Source organism: Acanthochromis polyacanthus, chromosome 14 (assembly GCF_021347895.1).
Source record: "Acanthochromis polyacanthus isolate Apoly-LR-REF ecotype Palm Island chromosome 14, KAUST_Apoly_ChrSc, whole genome shotgun sequence".
In the NCBI taxonomy this organism is placed as follows: Eukaryota; Metazoa; Chordata; class Actinopteri; family Pomacentridae; genus Acanthochromis; species Acanthochromis polyacanthus.
Window position 1 is genome coordinate 11,288,113 of NC_067126.1, and position 26,160 is coordinate 11,314,272.

At 39.7% G+C, this 26,160-nt stretch overlaps 2 protein-coding genes across 2 annotated transcripts in view; one reads left to right on the forward strand and one right to left on the reverse strand.

Annotated features, from left to right (window-relative positions):
- rnf17 (ring finger protein 17) overlaps nt 1-9,495 on the forward strand; it is a 28,868-nt gene extending 19,373 nt beyond the window's left edge. The window contains exons 20-33 of the mRNA XM_051959412.1: nt 111-232; nt 488-671; nt 956-1,067; nt 1,931-2,094; nt 2,471-2,590; nt 3,955-4,035; nt 4,264-4,386; nt 4,477-4,533; nt 5,791-5,901; nt 6,213-6,336; nt 6,727-6,862; nt 8,011-8,197; nt 8,747-8,864; nt 9,281-9,495. Coding sequence (XP_051815372.1) covers nt 111-232; nt 488-671; nt 956-1,067; nt 1,931-2,094; nt 2,471-2,590; nt 3,955-4,035; nt 4,264-4,386; nt 4,477-4,533; nt 5,791-5,901; nt 6,213-6,336; nt 6,727-6,862; nt 8,011-8,197; nt 8,747-8,842 — 1,617 coding nt within the window. The 3' untranslated portion in view covers nt 8,843-8,864; nt 9,281-9,495. The remainder of the gene's footprint in view (nt 1-110; nt 233-487; nt 672-955; nt 1,068-1,930; nt 2,095-2,470; nt 2,591-3,954; nt 4,036-4,263; nt 4,387-4,476; nt 4,534-5,790; nt 5,902-6,212; nt 6,337-6,726; nt 6,863-8,010; nt 8,198-8,746; nt 8,865-9,280) is intronic.
- A 104-nt stretch (nt 9,496-9,599) lies between these two features.
- Nucleotides 9,600-25,925, reverse strand: cenpj (centromere protein J). The gene is made up of 19 exons (XM_022218456.2): nt 25,821-25,925; nt 24,945-25,358; nt 23,802-23,928; nt 23,478-23,687; nt 23,206-23,314; nt 22,982-23,087; nt 21,903-22,676; nt 19,549-20,353; nt 19,153-19,285; nt 18,674-18,839; nt 18,014-18,145; nt 17,488-17,625; nt 17,113-17,215; nt 15,981-16,147; nt 14,393-14,482; nt 14,007-14,147; nt 13,085-13,169; nt 11,723-11,843; nt 9,600-11,004 (listed from the first exon to the last, which is right to left on the reverse strand). Exons 2-19 carry the CDS (start codon nt 25,326-25,328, stop codon nt 10,812-10,814), a joined length of 3,984 nt encoding a protein of 1,327 aa, XP_022074148.2. The 5' UTR covers nt 25,329-25,358; nt 25,821-25,925; the 3' UTR covers nt 9,600-10,811.
- Nucleotides 25,926-26,160: the final 235 nt, after the last annotated feature.

Below are 26,160 nucleotides of genomic sequence, written 5' to 3' on the forward strand. Positions count from 1 at the left end.
CTGATCTTTTCTGTTGTTAAGTAATTCACTAATTTTGCTGTTTTTCTTGCCACTGTGCATGTCTCTTTAGTGTGGCTTATTATGTGTTTCTCTTTTCTCTCATTGTTCAGGAGTTGACAGATGAGCGCCCACTGCCTGTCACTCTGTTCTGCTTCAACAGAATGGGAAAGTTTATCAGCATTGCAGACTTTCTGGTCAGTGAGGGTCTCGCCCTCAGGGAAAGAAAACCAAGGTGTGTGTGTCTTTGACACAGGAAATGCCTGTGCTGCTGTGCGGGATCATTGTTTTTTTACAGGTCTTGGGTGATAAAAGCAACCTTTTATTTTTCTTCTGACAACCTCTCTATCTGGAAATATTGCTGACACCAAAAGCTTTGAATGCAAAAACAAATGCAACAATATATTTTCAACAGTCATTTCCTTTATTCTATTTCTGATGTTAGTGGCATCTGTTTCTTTTCTAATTGTGTGGTTCTGTCATGTTGCAGAGATGCTGCTGTACAACAGCCTGTTGAAACTGATTCGCAGTCTCCATTGAGCAAGATAAAAACTGATGACGAGAAGAAAGATACTCCCTCTGGTCCTGTTGTTTCTTTGCCTTCCCCATCCTCACTTGTCTCAACTGCTGCTCCTCCAAAGCCAGCCCCTCGTACCATTATGTCTGCTGAGAAGGTGATCTCACAAAACCGTCTTCCTTCACCTCCATCTGCGTGAATACAAAACCATTTCAAACAATAAGACCTTCAGGCAAACTTAATTTGCAATCAGTGGTTGGTTATTTGAATCAAATATTTTTGAAGGACATCCTACAAAGAGAAAATAAAAGCTAATATTATTGATATATCTGATTGAATTCTGTGTGTGTGTGTGTGTGTGTGTGTGTGTGTGTGTGTGTATGTATGTGTGTATGTGTGTGTGTGCGTGCGTGCGTGCGTGCGTGCGTGTGTTTCTTACAGGTGAAGACTTCATTGTACCGACCACCAGAGCTGCCAGGTCTCGGTCACATCCAGATAACCGTTTCTGCTGTCGATGATGATGGTGTCATTTTTGTTCGGACAGAAAATGCAGGTCTGCAGAAGAGCACACCTTCACTCAGATAAATGTTTTTTTTCAATACTACATACCTGATCTTTTATTATAGAACGAGAAATTTGGCTTGAAGTATAATATTCCTGCCATCCTGCATGGAAATTATGCTTGAGGCAGCAGCTGTTAAAACCTGTCACATGACAACTGTTTCTCAAACAAAACCAGCAATCACAAGTTGAGGTGTATGCTATTTCTGAGAATTTCTATTTTAATTGATGATCATAGCACTTTCTATATTCGTTTGGACTATAAATATAATAGTAATAAGCAAAAAAACAAAGACAGTGCCAAAGACTAAACTGTTCAAAGCCACACGTATTTATTCATCCCAGCCATATTATTCATCAACCAGCCAAATGTACCTGGATGTTCTGAAATCCAGGCTTAAAAAAGGACCATTAAAGCTTTCACAATAGCTGCTCCAAGTCTCTCCTATCAGTTCATCTTTACTTGTTGAAACTGCTCTGACTTTAGAAAACATTTTAGATCACAGCTTAAGACTTCCCTCCTTTTATTGACATTTGATACATGTAGAGCCTAACATCTAACTTCAGTTTGGCTTCAGTTTATTTTTTTCTGTCATAACTGTAAATGTGCTTGATAAACGTGAGAACATTTAGCTATATATATGAAAACAAGCATAAAACCCAAAAAAGAAGCACCAAGTAACAAGAGATGACCCTGATCGACACAGAATGGCTGAGCTGAGTATTAATGTGTGTTGTCTGTGGGAACATTTGAGTGACTGTGATTGATGACCACTGGCTTGTAATGTCGTGCAGCATGAGGTTGAACAAGTTCCTAAAGTGGACAGTGAGTGTTTGTTTGTGTGTACCTGCCAGAGTGTCAGCTGGAGCAGCTAAGGGAGAGGATTCAGCAGAGCATGAAGACGCTGCCCAGACAGAAGCCGTACACCTGGAAGTCGGTCCTGGGCTGCGCTGTCATTGGACCTGACATGTTGTGGTACCGAGGACAGCTGCTGGAGGTGCTGGGAGGCCATGTCAAGGTGAGGAAGCTACATGCAAAAACCCCTTTTCTTGGTATTTTCCTGAACCATTAAAAGTGGATCCAGCAACCAACAAGACAGCGGTGGTTGGGCAGTTCTTGTCAAACAATGGATTGGCTTTTGTCAGATGGTGAGCTTGGTTGGCTGCACTTGTATCCAGTATGGTATATTTTCAGGGTTATTTTCAAATTATGATTAAATGTTGAATTGATGTTCAAGTGCTACAAACTTTTTTGAGTCTTAAAACTTTGATCTATTGACTTGAAATATGGCACAGCTACTAAATGCTGTTGGAATATATTCTAAACAGTAAATGAACAGCTTTTTTTATAAAGTAATACTTCATTCGGTAATGGTTGTGTTTGTGTGTTTCCAGGTACAATATGTCGACTGTGGCCTGATCGAGAACATCCCAGTGGTCCATGTGTACCCGTTGCTGCTGTGTGACGATGTTCCTCAGCTCTGTATTCCATGTCAGCTGCACGGCATCAACCCTGTAAGAGTGTGACATAAAACAAAATGTGGCTTTCTGAAACCTTTAAGTGTGTCATATTAACCCACAGCAGACCTGTTTACCTCCCACGTTCGGCATAATAAATTCCGCAATTCAGTGTCCTATTACGCAATTACGCATATCTGTAACTAATTACGCTTTTCAAAACACATAAACTACGCATTTCGGACTCGGTGTGATAAAGAGTTAATTCTGTAATTCTGTTCGTTTTTCAGGCCGTTTTCACATTATTTTCACTCCAAAAACTCATAAAGAACTCAAAAAAAGCGCTTCAGAGCAGCTCCAGTTGGGAGGGGGAGAGACAGGCTGCAGCTGCAGCCGGAGCCGACGTGTGAAAAGTCACACAACCCTGCTAGCAGAGGCTGTATTTATATTGTGCTATTCAGCAGGCTCATTGGCTACCAGGCCTGTCAGTCAAAAGCTTTCTCTGACATGATTTGCTCAGAATTTACTGACAAAATTGAGGTAGGTCCAGATCTGTCAGTCTCTGCGACGGTTGGCTGTTTAGGCCTCGGAGGCAAGCCAGAGTCAGTTGATTGGTTGAAATGCGGCGTAAACCAAAAGGATACAGTTCAGCCGCCATTTTGACTCCAAAACAGCGTGGATTTCTCTATGCTTCATAAAAATCTGGACATAAATACAGTGAATATGAAACGAGCAGCGCCACCATGCGCCACGTGCGTGCGCACGGAGCCGAGCTATTTGTGGATTATTTACTTATTTCAAGACATGTTTTGGAAAAAATATTATACTTGATAGTGTTGTCTGGATGCTTAAGCTTGGATTCTGAGTGGTTTTTGTGGATTATTTTCATCTTTGACCAGTAAAAGAGCGTCCAAAGGTGAGTTCTGCCCTTTAAATGTTTTGTTGTTTGTTTGAGAAATGTGTTTATATTACCCGCTGTGGTAATCACATCTGAAAGTGGTTTATACTGGCAGATTCATGAGAATCTAAGCTTTCTATGGGTGTATAGTGTTTGTATCATCGCATTTGCAGCTAAAAATGCTTATGCAGATAAACTTCAGCGGCCCGTATTCAGGCCGATGCAGCTTTAAACGTTTTCAAACTTTACTTCACCTGCATTCAAGTTATGTGATTTGAATGTCCGATTCCTTTTATGTTTGAAAATGTTAGGTATTGTGTGGCTTGTGAAGAAATTGGTCAGCGATACATTACACATGTTATTACACGTTCCCTTCTCAAGTTTACACATTTTGACTTAAAGGCTACACATTGGTTTCTGGAGGGGTAAACCGGTCTGCCACAGGGTTGAATTTTTCAAAGAAGATGATTCATAGTAAACTCACAGAGTCATCTCTTCTGTTTTTCTCTCTCTGTCTCTTCAGGTTGGTGGTAAGTGGCAGCAGGATGCAGTGGCCTTGCTGAGGGAGATGTTGCTGAACCGCAGTGTGGATATGCAAGTTGTGGTAAAATTACACTTACTACCTTGTCATGTGACTAATACACTGTAAACCATATAAATATATATACAGGTATTGATGTTTTACTCATTATCTAGTATTACCATGGAATGCTTCCTATATTCATATTATTCATGGCTGACAACAGCACGCAGCACTGATTAGTGGTCCAGTTGTCAATTTCTCGACTAGTAAAGTAGTTATCTAAGCCCAGTATCTCTATTTGTGTGGTAGGAGCTGCCGGACAGCCCGAGGGGGCCCATCACAGTTGAACTCTTTCTGGATGGTTTGAACCTCAGCAGGATTGTGTGTCACCACGAACACGCCTCCAAGGACACGACTGTCTCATCACAGAAGGTCTGTATGTGTTTGTTTCTGTTGGTTTTCTGTTTAACAAAATGAAGTCATGCTGCATCAGTTTACTCAGAAATATCTGCTTCTCTGCAGGAACTGATGCCTCCTCCTCCTCCTCCCCTGCTGGATGACTGGGATATCAACACTGAGGTACTGCAGTGACAGTACAGATTGAAAATGAGTGTTTAACCGCCACCTAAGCTGAACTGTATTTACAGCTATAGTTACTACTGTGACTACTACTACTAATCAGCTGAAATCCTGAACTGTTTAAGCTGACTGTCCTGCATCATTTAATCCAACTAACTGATGAGGTCAGCTGTGAGCAGTTGTTCATCCAGAGGAAGTAAGGAAAGGTTTGAAAGACAAGTTGTCTTTTAGAAAACAGCAAAATTACATGATTTATCAGCCCCAGAAATAAAACAAAGATTCATTAGATTCTTTCTTTTTGACAGTCTTTGAAGTAATTGTTTCTGATGCACCGTTCCATTCTAAAATATAAAGAAAAAAAGGTTGAAATTGCGATATCAAAATTATTTTAAAAGTTTGTCAAAAACAAAAGTTTCCTTGAGCCAGATTCTGTCCGAAAAAAGCACAAAAAACACAAAATTCTGCACTGCTTGATGCTACTGTCAAGTCATTAGTAACTCAGCTTCAAGCAGCAATCGTGAGGAGAGATGTGTTTGTACAAAGCACATAAGAAAACAAGAACATGTTAGGATTAAACTATCTGTAGTATGAAAGGTCTCCATTTTTTCAGTATAGGTGACAGCTGTCAACACTTGGAAAATGTTGCATGTTTAATTTTTTCGTGTTTTTTAAATAAATAAAGATACTTAACATTGTTTTTCCCTTTTTTTAAATGACTTTGTCAATATAATTTTATTAAACTTACCAAAAGACATTTCTGAGTTCTCCTACTTCCAGCCATGGTTGTTCTGTTTCCATAGAGGTGCAGGACTTTATATTGCAGAGAAATAAGAGTCCACAGTGAATCAGAAAAACACCCAGAAACTGACCTCACTGTTAATACTGTCTGAATAGGAAAAGAGACTGTAAATGATCTTTTTCTTGATGCTCGGCATACATCTTATTTGTTTAGTCGGTTAAACTTTGGACAGAGTTTGCAGTGTATCCTAAATTTGTGCTTCAAAACCAGTAATACATTTTCCTTTTTTGGTATCGGTCATCATTTTAAAGAAACAGCCCACAGTGAAGAAAAATGTGACTGCAGCAAAAAGCTGCCAGAAAAAGTGCATTACGACTCATGTTTTACTTGTGCTGTTACCATGTAAATGCAATGCAATACATGTTTTTTTGCTTCCAAACTATTCTGGACCATCAGAGAGAGGATGTGCTGTTCAGTGTAGACTCAGTACAAGACTGATTGACATGCTGTGTTTCCAGGGTTTGAGGGGCCCGGAGGAACCGATGCTGGGACCCTTCGTGGACCCAAGCATGCCACAGGAAGGAGAACACTTTCATGTCAGGGTCAAGCATCTGTGGACTCCCAACGAGGTGATTAATAAGTACAAAGATAACATCATTTATAAGCACAAATGCTGTACATGCAGTAGTACACCAAGCAAGACAGGGTAGTGAGGTGACATCGACCCAAGAAAACTGTTAAGGATTGATGTGCTTAGGATTGTGGCAGGGTCCACATTCTTCACAGTATCTTGCTTAACAGTGTAATTATGAGCCTCTCATGGGGTGCAGACGTGTATTTCACCAAGTTTTGTCAAAATTGGATCACTTGGATCATTGGGAAACTTGATAAAATGACAATAAATGCATTTGTTGATAAGAGATCGGTATTTGTCCTGCAGCTGTTCCTGTGGCCTTTGGAGGGAACAGCTGATATGGAGGTCAATGGAGAGACTCTGGAGGAGGCTTTAATCAGAATCAATGCAAACATCAGCAGTCTGCCGCGACTCACCAACTTCCCTCGTGGTAACAGTTTGCTATGTTTCTTGCCTGTTTTTACACACACGAAAAAATGAAACGAGTAACATATTTAAAACCGATCTGAAATGTACATAGGGACCTATTTACTATAAATGTTGTACATGTTGTGAAGGTCAGATGTATCTGTGAAGGTTGACTCATTGCCTAGAATTAAATAAATGAGTGAATTAGAGTCAGAGCACTGATGTTATGCTCTTCATCAAACATTCAGGTACCTTCAATGAGATTATCCTCCTTCTCTGTGGTCTCTGTAGCACTTGGTCAGATATTTACATTAATAGAAAGCCGAAAAAAAAACAGAGCAGCTGTATTAGAAGGCAGCAAACAGTCTATGGGTTGCAGAGTTCACAAAGTTCACACTGCCCTGTTTTCCAGGTGGTCCGTGCCTGGCAGAGTACAGTGACGGCAAGTTCTACCGAGCCAGACTGTTGAAGTTCACCAGCGTGGAGCCGGTCACGATCCTGGTCCAACACGTTGACTTTGGTTCTGATGACACGCTGCCCACCAGCAAGTATGAGCTTTACACACAGCAGGAGTTCAGGTTGAAGCCGAACTATTGTCCTCTGCGCCTCACTAACAGTTTACAGCTGAGCGAGTGGCTCTGTGAGGCTGTACTGAAGCACACAAACATGACATCTGCTCATGCTGGCCAGGTCTAACATTTAGCTTGTTCACCATCCTAGTGTAGCGTCTTAGCATGCTGACATGTATTTATTAGCAGTAAAAGAAGCTGATAAAGTTGTCTTTAGTTTTGCTGGTATTTGGTCATCAGCTACAATATTGAATAAATTCCTGCTTTGTCCAGATTGACAACAGCAGCAAAGTTACTAATGTTTATCCTGAAATCTTAAACTAATCCGTGGATCCAGACTATAAGCCGCATCACTGCCAAAATGTAATCACTTGGTCCTTGTGTCATTTCTGACCTTCCCTGATAATTTCATCCAAATCTGTTGGTCTGTTTTTGAGTAATGCTGCTAACAGACAAACCAACGTCAATCCTTACATAACTCAGTCGCGTTCCTTGGCGTAATAAAAATGTATCATACAGTTTCAGATGCTAGCTGTAAAATAATAGTGCCTACTAGGAAAACTTTGTGCGCTATCAGATGCTATTAGAGGCAAAGATTTTCTCCATGGAATGTTTTGAACTTGTGCTAAGTTATATTTTGGAAGCTTGTAAGCAGTAGAAAGTTTTGAACACAACGCTGACGTATCATAGCATTTCAAGGTGATCTGACAAACTTGTTAGTTGTTTATTTACACACTTGTACACGCTTTAATGGTCATTTGTGGTTGTGTTCAGGTCCAACTGGTGAGGGTTTCTGTTTTGCTGAGCTCCTGAGGAAAACATCCATCTCTATAGCTCCTAGAAGTTGCTTACCTCTAAATATTCTTATAACCCACCCTGAGGTGCCCGTATAGCTCAGCGGGTTAAGCAGGCGGCCCATGTACAGGGGCTGGTCTCTGACGCAGCGGCCCGGGTTTGATTCCTGCCCGTGGCCCTTTGCTGCATGTCTTCCCCCTATTTTTCTCCCCATTTCCTGTCACTCTTCACTGTGACTATCACAATAAAAAGGCAAAAAAAAAAAATAATAACCCACCCTGAATGCAGGTTTTCTACACGTTGTGATCTGATATCGTGTTTGTTCCCGTCAGGCTGCGTCAGATGCCGACTGAGCTGCTGCAGTTTCCATCCCGGGCGTTAAAAGTCAAAGTCGCCGGCTTCAAGGCTCCGAGTGTCAACAGGCAGGAAGCCGTGCTGCCGTACAGCCCTGGATGGAGCGTGAAGGCTGCCGTGCTCATGATCGACCTGCTGCACAACAACATCACCGCCTCCGTTGTGGTAGGAAACACACAGCGTTACTGTTGTCAGAGCTGTCCTTGGGTTTCCCTGGTTTTCAGGTGCATTTGGTCTTGTACAGTTCTTGTAAATAAGTAATTAAATCACAATCAGTTTTACAGAGAAAAAAAGGTATCTGTATATTCGAAGTCTAAAAAGCAAGGTCAAAGTCAGCTTTTCTACCAAGTTTAAATCCTGCATTGTTTGCAACCTCATTTACTAGCTAGCAGTCTTCTTTAATCACATTGCCGTCTCTGTTCCCATTTTATGGACACATCAGCAGAATACTGTTCTCTGATTGGAGAGCAAGTGTATCACATCACCACTGGGCAGGCATAAGTATCATGTCATGTACAAACATAAGCCCAGTCTGGCAACAAAAACTCTACCATGCCGAGGTGCTGTAGGAAAAATCTACTTGAGAAGAAGTCAGAGCACCTGCATGTCTGTCTGCTTTGCAAATGCCAAGTTTATGTCAAACTTTTGGTCTCAGACATTTTTAAGAGCATCAGTTGTCATCTTTTCAGCCTTTCCATTTTCATGTCTGTTTAGGCCAAAGAGCCGGAGCTGACAGTGCTGCTGTACAATGAGGATGGAGATCTGGTTCATCTTCCTCTGGTGAGCAGTGGACTGGCTGAGCTCCAGTAGAGACGCCCTGCTGACCTTGAATGTAAGTTTTCACCTTTATTTCAGATGTGAAAACTGCATATTTCAACAAAGTGCATTTCTAAAGTAGTGCTGGAAAATAGCTTCATTCTGTTTAGTTGATCTGCAGAAAACTGATCAGCAATCATTTCTTTATCCTTAGTCATTCAAGTTATTTGTCTGTCAAAGCTTTCTCTGGTTGTAGGTATAATGTGTTATTGAAACTAAATTCAGGTTGTTGAATATTTGTCAGACTGAACAAGTGTTTGAAGATGTTACCTCGTGTTCTGAGAAATTGTGTGGCATAGTTTTTGCAGTTTTCTGTCGTATACTCAAAACAGTCACTCAATTAATAAAAATTAACCAACTCTGAATTCATAATGAAGCAAATGACTTCCTTTAAGTTACTGTTAATAAATTCCTCGTCTCGTGTTTCTCCAGGTCGACTTCTGGACGTCACATTTTGTGAACTTAATTTCTTTATTTGACTGCTGTTCTGAGTTTTTACTTGTTGCAGAAAATTCACATTAGTCTTTATTTTAATGTTGTTCCTGCAGAGAGGTCATTTATTTTGTTTGGCTGCTGTGTTTGACTCCTTTGAGACAGACCTTTCTGTATGGAGATTTAGATTAAACGTCCAGTGCTGTTCAACTTTCCTGCAGTGTTTTTTCTTTTTTTTTGTCTGAAAATTTCCCTTCCAGAACAGAAGAACGGTTGTACCGCTTCAGTAATTATCAACAAAGATTCACGATTCTTAATATTAAAAAAGATGAAATTTATTTTTTACAAAAACATATACAACTAAGAAAATAAATAGTATTTAACATTTTTACAAATTGAAAATGTTTCAGATGAACACTTCATACACACCACAATGAAGCAGTTTCAAACAACAGCTGATATTTTTCCTGCTCAGCATTTCATTATCCTCAAGCCTGATGAGTCAAAGTATTTTAATGTTAATAAATTTAGATGTATATAACTGAGTGGAATTTGATAGTTTGGATCATGAGCCAGAAATATCCTGGAACAAAGACCGTCTTCTAAGACTTGAGAAGGATTTCTCTGCAAAAATAACTTTAAAGACAAATTTTTGAAACAGTGCAACGCTAAAAGGTACCTGAGACATTTGTTTGCAAAGTTCCTGTTGAGAACATTGTGTGAAACCTTGAGGCTCACCAAATATAGTGCATGGCTTTCCTTCTGTACAAAACATCTGCAAAAAAAACAACAAAAGATTTCCTTGAATGTGTTAAACCTGCATTGTTTACTTCCATGCATGTGCTTTTTTCTTAACTTCAGTGCTTTGTGACAACCCAAAAATAAAAAACCCCAAACAAATAAGCATGGAGGAAAATAATGCAGAAATCAAAACATATTAAAAAACCAACTTTGTAGGTGTTTTATGGGGAATGAAACACTTTCAACGCTTGTCAGACAATTAGAATAAATGTTTTAAAAAGAGGGGAGCTTCTTTCTAAAAGGACCACTACATATAGAAAGAAGTAGTGAAAGCATCTTAGGAGCTATAAAGTAAAGCTAATGCGTGTTAATGTAAGGAAATAAGGACACCGTTGATGCATGTAATGTTGCCATCATCTGCCAAACAATTTCAAATAGAAAAAAGTTATTAAAAAATGCTCCAAATGATATGTTCAACCAGCTGCGCTAAAGTGTTTCAGAACCAATTTCACATATTGGAAAATAATGTATATTCCTGCCACCACTATTGTGTTTTTTGTGCTACATATTCAGCTCCAACCAGCAGCTGCTTAGCATTAAGGCTGTAAACAAACCAAACAGCCCCTCAAATGCTCTCCAGTTTCAAACTTATCACCTAAATAAGGGTCATTCTCCTTGAAAAAAATGACCAGCAGCTCAACCTCTGGCCTCCTCTCTGACCTCCTGGAGCCTTTACTTGTGTCCAGGGACCTGAAGTAATCTTTTGAAGTCTTTTTGATGCACCGTGTTTCTACGCCCCGTTGTCCAGGATGACGTTCCCATCTTTATCTTTGATCCTGACTCGTCCAGTTGGGTAGCGGGTTTCTTGCCGGCCGTCGCTGTAGACTGTCTTCACTGTTCCGTCCGGATACTCCCGTCTCTTGAAATCGGCCGTGTGGATCTCCTTCTGGCCTGTGTTGAAGTGGATTTCTTTGGTGCCGTCACTGAGGGAGACAGATTATGTTCACAGAATTCATCTAAATCTGCAGACATTTACTGTTTCGACCTGTGAACACAATGTTTTTTCTGCAACGTATACGAAGTTCAACACTATCTCCAGTAAAATGCAAAGTGACTGTTCTCAAGTCTCTGTAATAACAATAAGATAGTATAACAATTCTTTAAAACAGGAAATTTGAAAAAAGTTTGGGGCCACCCAGACAATTTCATGTTTTCCACGAAAATTCACTTTTATACATGCGTTAACATAATTGCACAGAGGTTTTCTAATCATCAATCAGCCTTTCAACACCATTACTAACACAATGTAGCATTAGAACACAGGAGTGATGGTTGCTGGAAATGTTCCTCTGTACCCCATGGAGATATTCTATTAAAAATCAGCCGTTTCCAGCTAGAACAATCATTTACCACATTAACAATGTCTAGACTGTATTTCTGATTAATGTTGCCTTCATTAAAAAAACAGACATTTCTAAGTGATTCCAAACTTTTGAATGGTAGTGTATATGAGCTATTATTTCGATATATGTACAACCTAAAAGCAAAAGTAACCAGTAAATACAACTAGAAGAGATTAGATGAATAAAGTCACTTCAATTTGACAGAAATTGTTCTCTTAACAGTTTGATAGTTTAGTTTTCACTGCAGACGTTCACCAGTAGGAGCAGTGAGTCGAGTCGGGCTGTGTTTTGTACTTACGGTTTCACCTCGATGACGGTCCCGTCTGTCAGCACGCTCTCCTCCCTGCCGTTGGGAAACAGGTTCTTCACGGTCTGGTCTGGGAAGGTGATTTCTTTTCGGCCGTCTGGGAAATGTTTTTCTGGAGGACAAGTGAAAGACAACAATGCAGATAAGATGCACATGAAATGTTTTTCTTTCCCATTTTCCTGCCAGCTGGGTTAGAATAAAAACCACCAGACAACCAGGATGTGTCAAAAATCTGTTGTTGGAAACTAAGTTTTATGATAAATGTATAAAAAGACTGAATTAAGCAGCATGCCACTACTTGTAGAGGGAGATATTTTACCTCTTACTTTACTGGACTTTTCAACAGCCATTTAAAGCAACTAGTCACACGTTTACTAACTGCAAACACTGCAGATCATATTATCCATTTGGACGTAATGATTAGTTGACAAGATTGAACTATGCAACTGGTGCATTTCTTTCTGTGCAAAATGCCCTGAGATAGCATATATTGTTAACTTGGTGTGAATTAAATAACTAACTGATCAAAGTATTTTTAGAATGAATGTAGTTTGTAAAAACAAGGCAAATCTCAGTGGTACAATCTTCTCACATGTATACCACCATTTAAAAGTTTGGGGACACTTAGAAATGTCCTCATTTTTGAAAGAAAAGCATTATATTAATAAGAAATACAGTGTAGACATTGTTAATGCAGTAAATGAATATTCAAGCTGGAAATGGCTGATTTTTAATATCTCCATAGGGGTACAGAGGAACATTTCCAGCAGCAATCACTCCTGTGTTCTAATGCTACATTGTGTTAGTAATGGTGTTAAAAGGCTAATTGATAATTAGAACAAACCTTTGTGTAATTATGTTAGCACATGAATAAAAGTGAGTTTTTATAGAAAACATGAAATTGTCTGAGTGACTCCAAACTTTTGAACGGTAGTGTATTTTGTGTTCCTTTGTAACACGTTTTATTTTTGATACTTTGTGTATTTTTCTGATATTGGGTACTTTTTCCTGAGTAGAACTTGGATTGCTTGACTTTTATTTCTAACACTGTATTTCTATAATGTGGTATTGGTGCTTAAATAGAGGATATCCACTACACTACACATACTGTATAGTGCCCTCAAAAATTGCCACAATAGAAGGAAAAATGTAGTCTCCAAGCACAGACAACTTTTCACAATGCAATTTTTTTCATTTTATAGATGCAGCTCTACACCTGTAAAAATGAATGTCTGAAATCTCAACCAACTTCTCACCATACTGTAAACTACTGAGTGTAACTTCAGATAGAGCCATAGTAATGCTACTGCCAATGAAAGTCATTTAAAACACCAATTGATAAACTGCTCTCACCTGTCTGGTTGTTGGAGAAGTGCAGGACCTCCATCCCGTCTGGGTAGGTGGTGTGTGTGGTCTGGGACTCGGCGTAGTAGTAGATCTAAACACAGCCGCAGTCACAGAGTTAACAGCAGAAAACAGGGAAAGGTGGTGCTCTCACCAACACCAAAGCCACCAGTTCATTTCAACACTTTGCTTTTAGTTTTCCTGGACTAACCTGACTATTTATCCAATATATTGGTAAGATGTGCGTCTTCTGTTCCCTTAATGTTCCCCATAGTACCACTCAGCTACAGAGAGGTCAAAGCATCACAGTAAATAGTTCACCTCAGAAAAACCTTGAAGCTAATTTTTTAAGCTTGTGTGCATGTAGTTTTAGATTTATGTAATATAATGGCATCAGAGCTATTTTGTCTTATTGTGGAATTGTGTATCACAGTGTGCTATGTTTATCACCATTTCCTTTGACTTGACTGTGCTACACAAATATCGTCTTTGCTATTATTCTTAGGTGTAGCTAATTTCACAGCACACGTTTTGAACTGTGTCCTGAAATCGATCATTTCCACATTTCACACCTTTGAGGTAAATTTAAGATGACTGAAATATGATGTAGACTGAGCTGCTCATATCTTCCTGACTTCACAAAGTACTAGCAATACCTAAAAAAAAATCCATGAGGTCTAAATTCAGCCTCATTATAAAATATAAAACACATTCTAGTCAGAGTCTTGTCTCATTTGATGACAGTCAGCCATTCGACAAAAACTATTATTTTTATTTTAATAAAACTAGACAGTTCTCTTCTTGACAACAACTGTTAACTTGTTCATAATAATCAATCACTCAACAGGCACATTTGTGTTTACATTTAACAACATTTGTGTAAAAGTGCAGGAGAAACAGAAGATTAAATCAGTGCATCAGAGAGTCTCACCACTCTCTGGTCGGCTGTCATTTGTTTTGTGTCTCCGTTGAAGAAGGTGACCTTCACCGTCAGTCCGTCTGCTGATACCTCCTTCCTCGTCCCGTTGGGGAAGACGATAAGTCGATCGCCGCTGACCAGCACCTTCTCTATCTGAAAGGATCAGAACCAGAACTCCATCAGCACCCTCTTAGTAACAACGAGTGTATCACAATAAGTATTATTTTCTTAAAATGAGGTCAAACTATCCAGAGTGGTCCAATTCTACAGTGCTGTATTTACTGTTTAACATCATCACAAACCTGCTACAACATTAAAGGCAGAGAAAACATCACAAGATTCATATCATCCTCTCATTCATAAAATCAGTTCAATCAGTGATGAACAGACTTTCTCACCTTGCCATCAGAGTGTCTTATAACCTCCTGGGATAATTCTGGCTCTTTGGCTTCACTGCACTCTGCTTCTTTTGGCGGAGAATCTCTTTTCTACATGAAAACCATGATGAATTATTAAATATGGGTGTAGTTTTTTTTAAAAAAACATTAAAAAAAATGCACCATTTACCAGAGCTTGAAACTGTCAAAAGAGAAAGAACTGTTGGATTTTCAACTTTACAGCAGTCCTACAAATAATCATGTGTGACAGAAATAAACAATAAGCGTAGAAATTGTCATCAATGACACCTTATTCTACATGTCTCATTCAAAAATATATTTGCACAATAAAATAAAAATTTTAAAAAATTAAAAATTCTGCGGTCCTTGCTCGTGTGGTAAAAATGCAGCTTCCTGATGAACTGCAGGGATTAAGAGGAAAATGAAACATTCTGGATTAACCCTTAGATGCATAAGTGGGTCAAAAATGACCCGGTGAGGTCTTTCTCTTATTTTTATCATTTTATATTCCAGCTATTCTTCAAAGAACATGCTTTTGAAATCACAACATTTACATTTTTAAGTTCCATTTTATACTATTAAAGAAACTGTAATATTTGTATGTCTACCCCAAGCTTTCCATCAATGGTAACGTCATACAAGAGGTGATGCAGTGCCCAAACTTGGAGGGACGGAGAGCAGCAACAGGCGGATGAAAGGGGTGGAAAAATGTCAACAAAATGGAGGTTTACATTCTTCTATTGCACCTCTGTGTAACATTCTTCTTTTAATTATCATATTGTTCAAAATGTGTTATAAATTAAAAAATAAACACATTTCAAACATGACATCATTCTTGTGTGGACCAAAATATCATACAAACAATAATTCAAATGATTATTCATAACCAAAATGACAAAAGTGGCATAAAAACACACCGATTCTTATACGGATCATTTTTGACTGACTTATGGAAGGGTGTAGGGTCCAGTCACTTGTGCATTTAAAGGTTAATAAAATAACTACAGTACGGTTTAAAAACTGTTCAGAGAAGCGAGTTGTCACCAAGCTGTTAGAAGATACATTCAGCATGGTGAAACATCTTTGAGGGTTTAAGTGCAGACGAGTGTAAAAGCAGTTAGTAGAGGTTGTAAAAATGTAAATGAGCTGAATCAAATAGCCAATCTACATGTATTTGCTATATTACATAAAATACATTTCTCTCTACTTCTAGTCATGGTTCTACTGTTTCCATAGAGCTGTTGGACTTTATATTGCAGAAAAATGAACTCACAGTGAGTAAAAATGTAACAAGGAGTAAAAAACGCCCAGAAACTGGTCTCCCTGTTAACAGTCTAAATAAGACGACAGACTAAATAATCTTTTGCTGGACATGCATCCCATTTGTTTCTATTTTCTCATTATGTTAAATGTGCTGTATAATCAACAAATTAAATATGAAAGATTTTAAAATGCATCCTACATTTCTGCTTCAACACCATTAATACATTTTTGGTATCTGTCGGGGAACTCGCTGCTTCATTTTAAAGAAAACTGCAGAAATTGTATGTTTTGTTAAATAAAGAAAAAGATAACAGCTTATTCTTACCGGAGAGCAGCTGTTCAAGTGTTCCTGGTTTGGTGATTTTTCTTGGCTCTTGCCGGCAGCTGCTGACCTGTCCTCTGTCCTCCTGCCAGGCAGCGAGGAGGATGAAGAGGATGAGGAGAAAGAGAAGGCGCTTGGAGCCGATGGCCTCCTCAGGCTGCTCTTCATCCCTGTTGGCCAAATATAACAACATGCTGACTGCTCTCAGCTACTACAACACTGGCTAAGTCATCAAACACCTGTATACTGATGGCTGATTAAACTGATTGTAGAGACTAAAGCAGTGAATGTAGCGCAGTAGATTTTGCAGCCTGCAGTGTTCAGGATTTTGAATGAGACTTTCCTTATTCTGGGTTTGTAGTTCACCTGATTAAACAACCAGTCATCAGAGGAACAATTTTTTAATGATTACTGGAGCTTAAAAAACAAAACAAACTTGTCCCTGACTAAACCTAAGGATTACTTTCTACAAACACTGCAAAACCAACTATTTTTCTGACTTGTTTGTCAAACAAATTTAAACCTGCAGTTAGTTTTTTTTCTCTCTCAACAAGTGGGAACATGTTGACAACCTAACTATTAGCTCTTTACACATAATTACCTTGCAGTCAATCTGGCAAATCCAAGTCTAATTACTCTTATTTCTTTCTTTTCTGGTATGACATCAACTTGAAATGAAAATATTTGACTCTATGCTACTTGCTGTAGAGTCAAGGCCATATACCACGACTTTTGCTACTTTGATTCAAAAATGCTATTCTTGTTTTATATAAATGTCCTGGCCCAACATCATCAAGCATCACAGAATTGGTCATGGTAGCCCTTTACTTGCTGAACTCCCACAACGCTCTCTGCTTGCCATCATAGAACTACCTGTCTCGCCTGGTTGCTACAGTATTAAACAGTAAGCGCCTCCCCCTGGTGGCACAACCAGGCACTACTAATGCTAATCTAAGATATCTGGGAAAATTGTATTGGATCAGGACTCTGCATCGGCACATATTAAAAATGAAATGACACGGACTGGATCAGGAGCACAAAATTTGATCGGGTCATCCCTATCTCAAACTCGGGTCATAAAAATGTCTAAATAGTACAAATGTCCTTCTGAATGGAAACTTGCATGTAAATGTACCTGCAGCGCCCTGACTGCCCTCCCTGGAGTTCCTTCTCAAGGCTGCTGCAGTGCTGCTCTGTGGAGGGTTGATGCTGCTACTTCCTCTGGAGTCAAGAGGACTCTGAAAGCAAACCGTGGTTTAAATGTCACGCCGAAGATGAAAAGAAAAACGGGAAAATCCAACAGTCAGTGAAACATCTGAGGACTGTCAAAGCTAATTACAATCAAAAGCTAATGGTTAATGGGAGTTTTACATGATTAACTGTGACTTATTTTAGGTATTTAATTCAAGACTTAGTATTGTGATCACACATTTAAAAGGTGTGACCAAGCTATATGCAGACTAATGCTGACAACGTGAATACAACCAATAATAAATAAAAAGATGCTTACAGCAAATGTGACTCCTTTGGACCCAGATGACGTGCTGTTCTCAGATATTTTGGGACCCTCTTTTGTTTCTGTGTCCTTGGGTGCAGTGACAGGGTTTTTCTTAAAGGTGGTGAGGCGCAGCTTTTCCAACACACGGATCTTAAATTAAAAGCGCAAATATGCTTCAAACATTTACAAACAATACACACAAAACATAACTCTTTTTTGCTAGTAAGACACTAAGGCCACATTCTTATAATGTTATGTGGTCAGTGACATCTGCTCCTTTGCATTTACACCTGGTGCTAGAAAATGTTTTTGTTACCTCAATTGTGCCTGTGTTGTGTTAGCTTATGCTAACAGAAGAATTATGGTTTGCTAACTATTTTTTTTTAAGAAAAATGTTCACACTTTCCAGATTGTATTTACAGTTGGTTGACATCTGATCACAATGCAACTATCTTGACATTAATGTGTGTGGGTTTTTTTTCCTATCTTCTACAAACTTAATTTTATAACTAGAAGGGTGGGGAGTCTGGTCGGGTACCTCGTCCCGTAGAGAACTGTTCTCCTGGCTGAGGGAGTCGATCTGTTGTCGCAGTCGGCTGTGTGTCGACGTCCACCGACTCTCCCTTCGCCTCAACTCCTCCTGCAGCGAGCTCAGCTGCTGCTTCAGCACCTGGTGTGAAGTTGAAAGGGACTATTTTAAAATTTCACTCAGTCACAAATTATTATTGCTACTATTTTTTAAGGCGTTTTATTTTTGAAGCACAACATATAATTAGATGTGGACATTTAAAGTTTTCTCTACTTCTATAAACTCAAGAACTCTGATGTAAAACTTTACTCTAAGAAGGAACTCTCACTGTTAGCCGAAAATATTTAGTGTAAACTATTGCAGCAAAACAACGTTAAAATGATGTTTTATGCTATAATGTTAATATGAACTTAACTTTGGCGAAATGTCTCCATGATATTTGCGTAGACAATTCATTTGCACGACTCATTTTAAACTTGAAATAACGAATTATTTGGCTCCTTGTGCGCAGCAGAAAAATGCTGTTAACATTAACGGTTATAACAATTATTTACACAACTAGCCGATATGTATGCTGCATAACTGACATCATGCTCTAAGGAATGAATCTGTAATGTCCACAAACATCAGCTTATTAACAATACTGATAAGTTTCAAGTTTTGCGTCACCTGGATCTCCTCTCGTTCCTTCTTGTCAGGCATGGCTCTGGCGGCTAACGCGTGCTTCTCAAACAGTTTGCGTTCCTTTTGCAACTTCTTGTTCTCCTCCTTCTTGTATTCCTCAAACTTTGACAGCTCCTCGGCTTTTGTCTGTTCAAACTCCAAACACTCCTTCCTGCAAAACATACAACAAATTCGACATAAATCTTTAACATTACCTCTAAAAAGGCCCAGTAAAAGAAATTAGAGAAAAGAGTGTAAATTTGAACAGATTACTTCCAAAGTGCAAGTGACTAGTGGCCCATCAAGCAAAGTCTTTTACATACAATAAGGATTTTGTGGTAAGTTTTGTGACCGTCTGGTTTAGTGAGTGTGCTGTAGAACAAGAGCCTCACTGGATCAGTGCATTTAATTCTGAAATTGATTATTTTAAGGAACTTTTCACACACTCTACTACTGAAATGTTCAAGCACAGACAAACACATCACCTCAGATTCTCCTGTTTCTTCTCATTCTCCTGCCGGAGTTTAATGAGTGCAGCGTTCTCCTTCTTAAATCTCTCGATCTCAATCTCCAGCTCCACCAGTCTCTCCCGGAGCTGTCTGGACTGGACCTGTTGGACTGGGGATAAGAACACACAAACAAAACTGAAAAATAATACTAAAAACTTGTCGAATATATCATCCTTATATGCATCTGTGCTCAAAACAGGAGTGATTGCATGACCAGAGAAGATTGATTTAATCACAGAAACATGATCCTTATAGATTTTACAAATGTAACGAAAAGGCTTAAAATACAGAAGACAGAAAAAAGAAAAAGTAGAAGGTGACAGGGCAGAGTTGACGAATAACCAGAAGAATAACAGCAAGCATTTATCCTACCTGATTCCTCCTCTGGCTTTCTGGGCTCAGAAGCAGCAGACGGAGGAGGACCAGGTGTATTCTGAGTTTTTGGTTTCAGTGATGGGAACAACTTCGTCATGAGCTGGGAGGCAGGAGGAGGATCAGGCTCCAGGTTCACTGCACTTTTCTCCAGCTCCACGACTTTGCTCACTGCTACCTTCCTCAACAGAGTTTTCTCCGGTGGTGAAATTCTACTGGCTGTCGGCTTGGGAACTGGACTGTCTTCTCTACTCTCGTTGGCTGTACCGATGGCATCCTCCTCCAAGTCATTCCACGTGTCGTCGTCATCAAACACAACTCTCCTTGGCTGGTTGTCTTTGTCCTCAATCAGAGTGGAGTCATCATTGCTCATGTCACTCTGCTGATCCTCTTCTTGTGCCCCATCTGAAGCTGAATCCCTGAAACTGTCCTCATCTTGATAAGATCGTTTGTCATATGGCGGGTTGGATGGTGCGGGGAAGCAACAGGTGCTTTTGACCACGACTGCCTGGTCTCCAAATTCAGAGCCACTGCAGGATGACGGGTCAGAGATCTCATGTTTGTCTTCTCTCTCACTGTCCTGTTCCTCCTTGCCCTCAGTGCTCACTTTGTTCTTCAGTGCATCATCTCTTATCTTCTCCACGAATCCCTCAGAGATCGCAGAGCTGTTTTTACTAGATCCGACACTGCTGCACCAGCGAAGTGCATCTCTAGGAGGGGACTTAATGGGGGTGGAGGAAAGCCGTCGTTGGTGGCGCCCCCTGGCTGCCTGCAGCTGCCGGTGCTGCTGGTCCATCTGAAGAACCTGTAAGTACAGATCAAAGTCTTTGAGATCATTTATGTTTAGCAGATCTACTATGATAGGACGATACTTTAGAAAAATGACACATTCAGATAAGTAACTACAGATTCCGTTAATTTTTGCAGCTTTCTCTGAACTATCAAATCTGTACTGTCTGCAGTCATTATTTTCCAAGTGACAGTACTATTAAGTTTGGTTGTTGTTTACATTCATTAAGCACATGAGGTACATGCTGTGTTAACAAAAGCACATTTGATAGTTTATTACATTTTGTTTCCTTTTTCCTTTTTTACAGGGGTATTTTTTAAACCTGCATAACACACAGTAAAGAGATGACACAAGCTGAGGGGGGAAGAGAGCAAAGGAATAACATATAACAAAGTTTCCTACGGTAGATAGCGTCTTAATTTCTAGGCTGCAAGGACAACCCATTATGGCATCTTAACTGCACTAGTCGATGTTTGGTCACTTTGGGGAAGTAAGTATCCAACAACAAATTTTCCTACAGGTCTTTAAAAACAGACTGAATTAAAACAACCCAAACAATAAGCTGAAAGATGGCATCACCCTCCCAAGACGAGCAGCATATCCATTTATATACATTCAATAATGCATCATCAACGTAGATTTTGTCCACTTTTAAAGAGTACTGCACACTAGTAACATAAATGGGAATGGTAGAGAAACTTTTAAACTTAAGAAAGGTATCAAAACACCACGCAACAAGAAAGTGTCAGATTAAAAAAGAAAAATATTTCTGTTTTGTTTTCATGCAATACATATTGCAATAAGAACAAACAAGAATTTGCAGCTGATGACTGAATAACTCGTCAAGAACAAATAATTCTAAAATGCAGAGATTTTGGAGCGGAGTGCATTGACAATAAAAAACAATTTTAAAAAAGCTGAAAGACATACATTTGGAGCCTTCCTTGTATGGTGTAAGACAAAAGTATCCACAATATTTTTTTTTCCTTTGGTCAGCATTCAGATCTGACATTGTGCTTGAGCTGCAGTGTCGATGTAAACGTCAAACTAATTAGAGTACTGGCAAAACACTGCCGACAGAGCATCTGTTTTATGTCAATATAATAATTTCAATAAGCAAAATATTTTCTTACACTGGCGTTGCATTTTTAATTTTCTCATGTGTTCACTCATTTTACTGTGCACAAGTTGGGCCTGCATGTCAACAAACTCTCTATCTTGAAAATAAAGTTTGGGGGAAAAAAATGAATCTAAGAACCTTCATATTAGAGTAAATTCTACCAGACAGACTTCTCTTGAAGAGTAGTCACAGAAAATGAGAACTGTTTACAGCTTCTTTGTGTATAAAACCTGCAAAAATCTTGTAGCAGGATGCGCATGACTTATTTTGTCTTACACATTGCACTTTCTGCCATGTGCACATCACAGTGTGTATGCTGAAATGATATATAGTGCAGCCCTAATTTGGAATTTTCAAAATTGTAAGAATTCTCCAATAATCTATACATCTGTAATATTTCCCTGACTTAAAACACAACAATCACTTGAGAGTAGAATGAAGCACCTTCGTGACAAACGAGGAGTTGGATGAGAACGACAGCTCTTCAGCAGCTTGTTCCAGCAGCTCAAACTCTCCCAGCTCCATGTTTTCCAGCTGTTGGTCACATTCCCAGTGACGGAGCTTCTCCTGGAAAGATAGCTCAAAAGAATCCTGTGGAGCTCCATCTCCTGCTTCAGTTCCCGCTCTTCCTTCTGTCATTTCCACTTTTGAACTGCAACTTTTCTCTTTAGTGGCATCAGCTTCAACCTTTACTGGACCTTCTAATGTGCCCAGTTGTTTGGTTACAGGGTTTGGCTGCACGTTGTGGAAAAAGTTCCTTGTGGTCTGAACAGAAAGACCCACTTTGTTATTCTGCTCCTTTCCTTGCACCAATAGATGTTGTTTGGGTTGTCTGATATCTGGGACGGTCTGGATAGACTCCGTTCCTTCTGTGTTTTGTCTTTGATGACTCCCCAGAACCTTTGTTCGTGCTGCTTTACTCTCTGCTCTGATATCCTGAGGTGGCGAACCAAGTCCCCTTAGTCTGTTTTCCTTGTTGAGCGTAGCAGTTTTTCGCTGGACAGGAAGCCGCGGGATACCGTTTGCACTACTTTTCTGGATAGATGCAGGTTCAGAGTTACTGCGGGAAATCAATTTGGCTCGGGGTTGTGGTTTGGGATCATTTTTCATCTCCGTTTTATGTAACGAAGCCTTGTGATTGCTGGTGAAACGAGAAAGCCCCTCGCCTCGCTTCAGAAAGGCTCTCTTGGGAGGAGCCTGCGCAGCTTCATCGTGGCTCTGTTAAAGTGAGAAAACACAATGTGAATGAAAAGTGCATCTGAATTTTTGTTGAATTAAAAAAAGACTTGGCATTGTATTGTGTTTATAATATGACAAAACAACATCACAGTTCAATATGACAACAACACAGTCAGTCTGGATTCTCACCCAATGTGCTTAATAATCAAATTGCTTTATAATTACACAATCTCAAGGGTTTTGCTTACAAAATTATTTAGCTTTTGAGAACATTTTCTTGTGTGTTTAAGCATTGATAGATGATTTTGACCATTTATGAGAAGACCTTTGATTTATCCTCTGACCTTTTGCTGCTGGACAGATTTCAGCCTCTGCTCCTCCAGCCTCAGCTGCTCCTCCAACAACTCCTCAAATGTCTGCTTCTGTCCCCCAATACCTGGTCTGATAGGTCTGGAGAGGAGCAACAAACACACATAAGGTAAACAGATGCAAACAGACACTGTTTTCATACAATAAAGCCACACTGATGCGTCTCTACTGTCCAACTTGGTTAAATATCTTCATGTACCTGTCAAGGAAGACTTCACCATTATGTTGCATTAACACACCATCATTCCCAGGAAAATGGCTGTTATCAACACTCTGCTTCTGATCATCTTCTCTGGAGTTCCACACATCTGTAGGAAACCAAGTGTGAGAACTTTACATAGAGGTGATTTATCACCAAAACTACATCAACAGTGTGCTGAAAGTACAAGTATCTGTTTGCTGATGCTGTGTAATGAATACAAAAGGTACAGTTCAAATTTGTCACTTCAAGCCTAAAAATGTATTTCTCACCTTCTTCTTCATCTTCAACCTCTACGTAATCGTGATGTTTATTAAGTAGCTGCTCCTGTTCATCTCCAGGCTGTTGTTCTGGTTGGAAGCCCCATGAGACTCCACGGTGGTCCATACCAGAGCTGTTTAAAATCTCTCTGTTATGAGAAGCCCTGTGGAGAGTTTCCTCTCCCCATTCTGCTCCTGACGCCCCCGAGCTCTCTGCATATTCTGTAAGAAACATTACTGTCACATGAAGTAGGGCAAATACAAGCAAATCACTTTGAAACTATCTAAACTAAAACAAATGATCAGCTACTTTGGTCTATTCTTTATTCATCTAACCTCCCGTGCAGTGCTGGGATCCATTCATAATTCCCAGTAGCCTCTGCTGCTCCTCCTGAAGATGAAGCAGCTCCTCCAACTGATGAGCTTTTAGCTGCTCCTGCATATGCTGCTGCCACTTCCTCAACTGCACACAAACGCACACAACAGTATATTGTAAATTAATCACTTAGCTAAACTCCCACAATGTTTTCTTCAGTTGCTTTAAATGCATCTTAGGCATACGCTTTAAAAACAACCTGTATACTTGTATGACATCAGTGTCTACAGTTAGTAGTAGATAATTAACATTAGGGATCGACTAGCATGTTTCCCCCCCCACAATTATTGCAGAGACATTTCTCAGACCACAGAGTGACTACAGCCAGAGTGAAGGCAACATTAGACCTGAAGTAGCACATTTATTTTATCAACAATCAGCCAACTAAAATACTGACAAACAGAAAAATGCCAAATATCAGCCATGACAGCAAGGCTAATAATTGGTCTATCCCTAAACAACATATTAAAAGTCTTTGCCTAATTGCATCTACACACTTCTGTCACTATTTCAGTCTTTGCCAAGACAATTAGGCTTGAGGGAAAACCCCTAATAATAGCAGGGAAAGGCAAATGAGTGCGTGTGATGTGAGGTGCAGGGTATTAAGTAAACAGGAAAAGATGATGTAATCAACATCAACCATGCAAGGTGCCAGAAATGTACATTTTCTTCAGAGCATATGCTGCTGTCCTAAAATGAATAATGAGTATGTTGTTGTATGATTATTTGCATTTGGTTTGATGTGACTCACCCTCATTCTTGTCACTATAAATCAGTATAATTAAAGGACAGTTTAAGGATCTGTTTAGCAGTGGAAAATCAGCAGTTAATTTGCTAAGCAGATGTCCGTCCGTCCCATCAGATTACATGTTAATGGGAAGAGCTGTCAGGTTCACCTGGCATGATCAAGTATTTCAGAAATTGTTCTTAGAGAAACCTGATTAATAGTATTCTTTGTAGGGCTCATTTTAACAAGAGTGTGCCTTAGGATGCAGACTATTAAAAGTATTGCTGATGTCATTACTGAGACAGATAATTAATATTTTACATCAGAATCAGCATTAAAGGAGACGCCAGGTTGCAACATGCAGCATTGCCCTTACCTGTTCTAGCTTCATTCTAAGAGGCAGATCCTGAGATTTCCGTGTTATCTCATCCAAACTGTCCAGCTGTCCGTTTGCATTTGTCGTCGGGACAGAGACTAGACCGTTCACCGGCCTGTCACCTACAGCCCTTTCCTCTCCAAGCGACTGTGCAAGCCCATCCACGTCGAGGCAGCTGCTATCTGCAGAGGCAGGCAAGGGGGCAAAGTCTGAGGCGAACGAGTCGTCTGGCTTCAGGGGAGGGGATCCCGCGGCAGAGACGTGCCGCAAGGGAACACCCAAGTCTGGGGAGGGGTTGAGGATCACCCCGGCTCTGGTGCTACTTGGCATCCACCGGGCTAAGAAGTCTGCCTGGGAATAATGAAGCCCGGCTGGGGATGACATGATGACGGCGGTTGTTTCAAGCAGGGTTTGCTAATCCGGGATTTGAACGACAAAGGTGACAGGTTTCAGGGTTAATCACGTCTTAAATAAACACCGAACAACACGCTCTGGATTCCAAGAAAACTATATATAGAAGACGCTAAACATTCAATTAGCCATTTTTAATTATGTCTACCTTCAGCCGGCTGCCACACGACAGCCGCGGAGTGAGTTTTAAATGTTTGGTTGGTAACAGCAAACTTAACATAACTGAATATGAAAAGCAAAGAGCTGAATAATTTGATAGTGAGTGTACAACATGTATCTCACAGTTTAGCTAATGTTCTAAGTGCGTTTCAACCAAACGTCGTTTCATTTAAAAGGCTGTTGACACTCGCCTGTTGTTAGCAGTTTTACTTGACACGCAAAAAGTTATTTACCAAGTGTTACACAGTAGTAATGGCACAATAAGTTATCCGTTTTAATAAACATGTCAAAACACACGGCATTTACCCGTAAAACCGGAGAAAATCAGTCTTCCTGGAGGGAAAGTGTGTAGAATACAAACATAACAGGCAGAAGTTTCGAAGCCTGCCGCCATATCAAAACAAAGCCCGCGAGAGCTACAAAAAACCAATGACGTATATATAGCGTCATTGCCAAAAAACGATGAAAGCGCTCCTGTTGCATTATGGGTAATGTGGTTCAGTTTTCGTTTAAAAACGCTGGTTTGTCTTATTTGATTTAAATATACATTTTTTTTGTTTTAAAAAACGTATAAAACCTGAAATTGTTGTAAAATATCAACTTTCATAAAATTTATAAGCGGCACTTGTGTCAAATAGCACTTAAG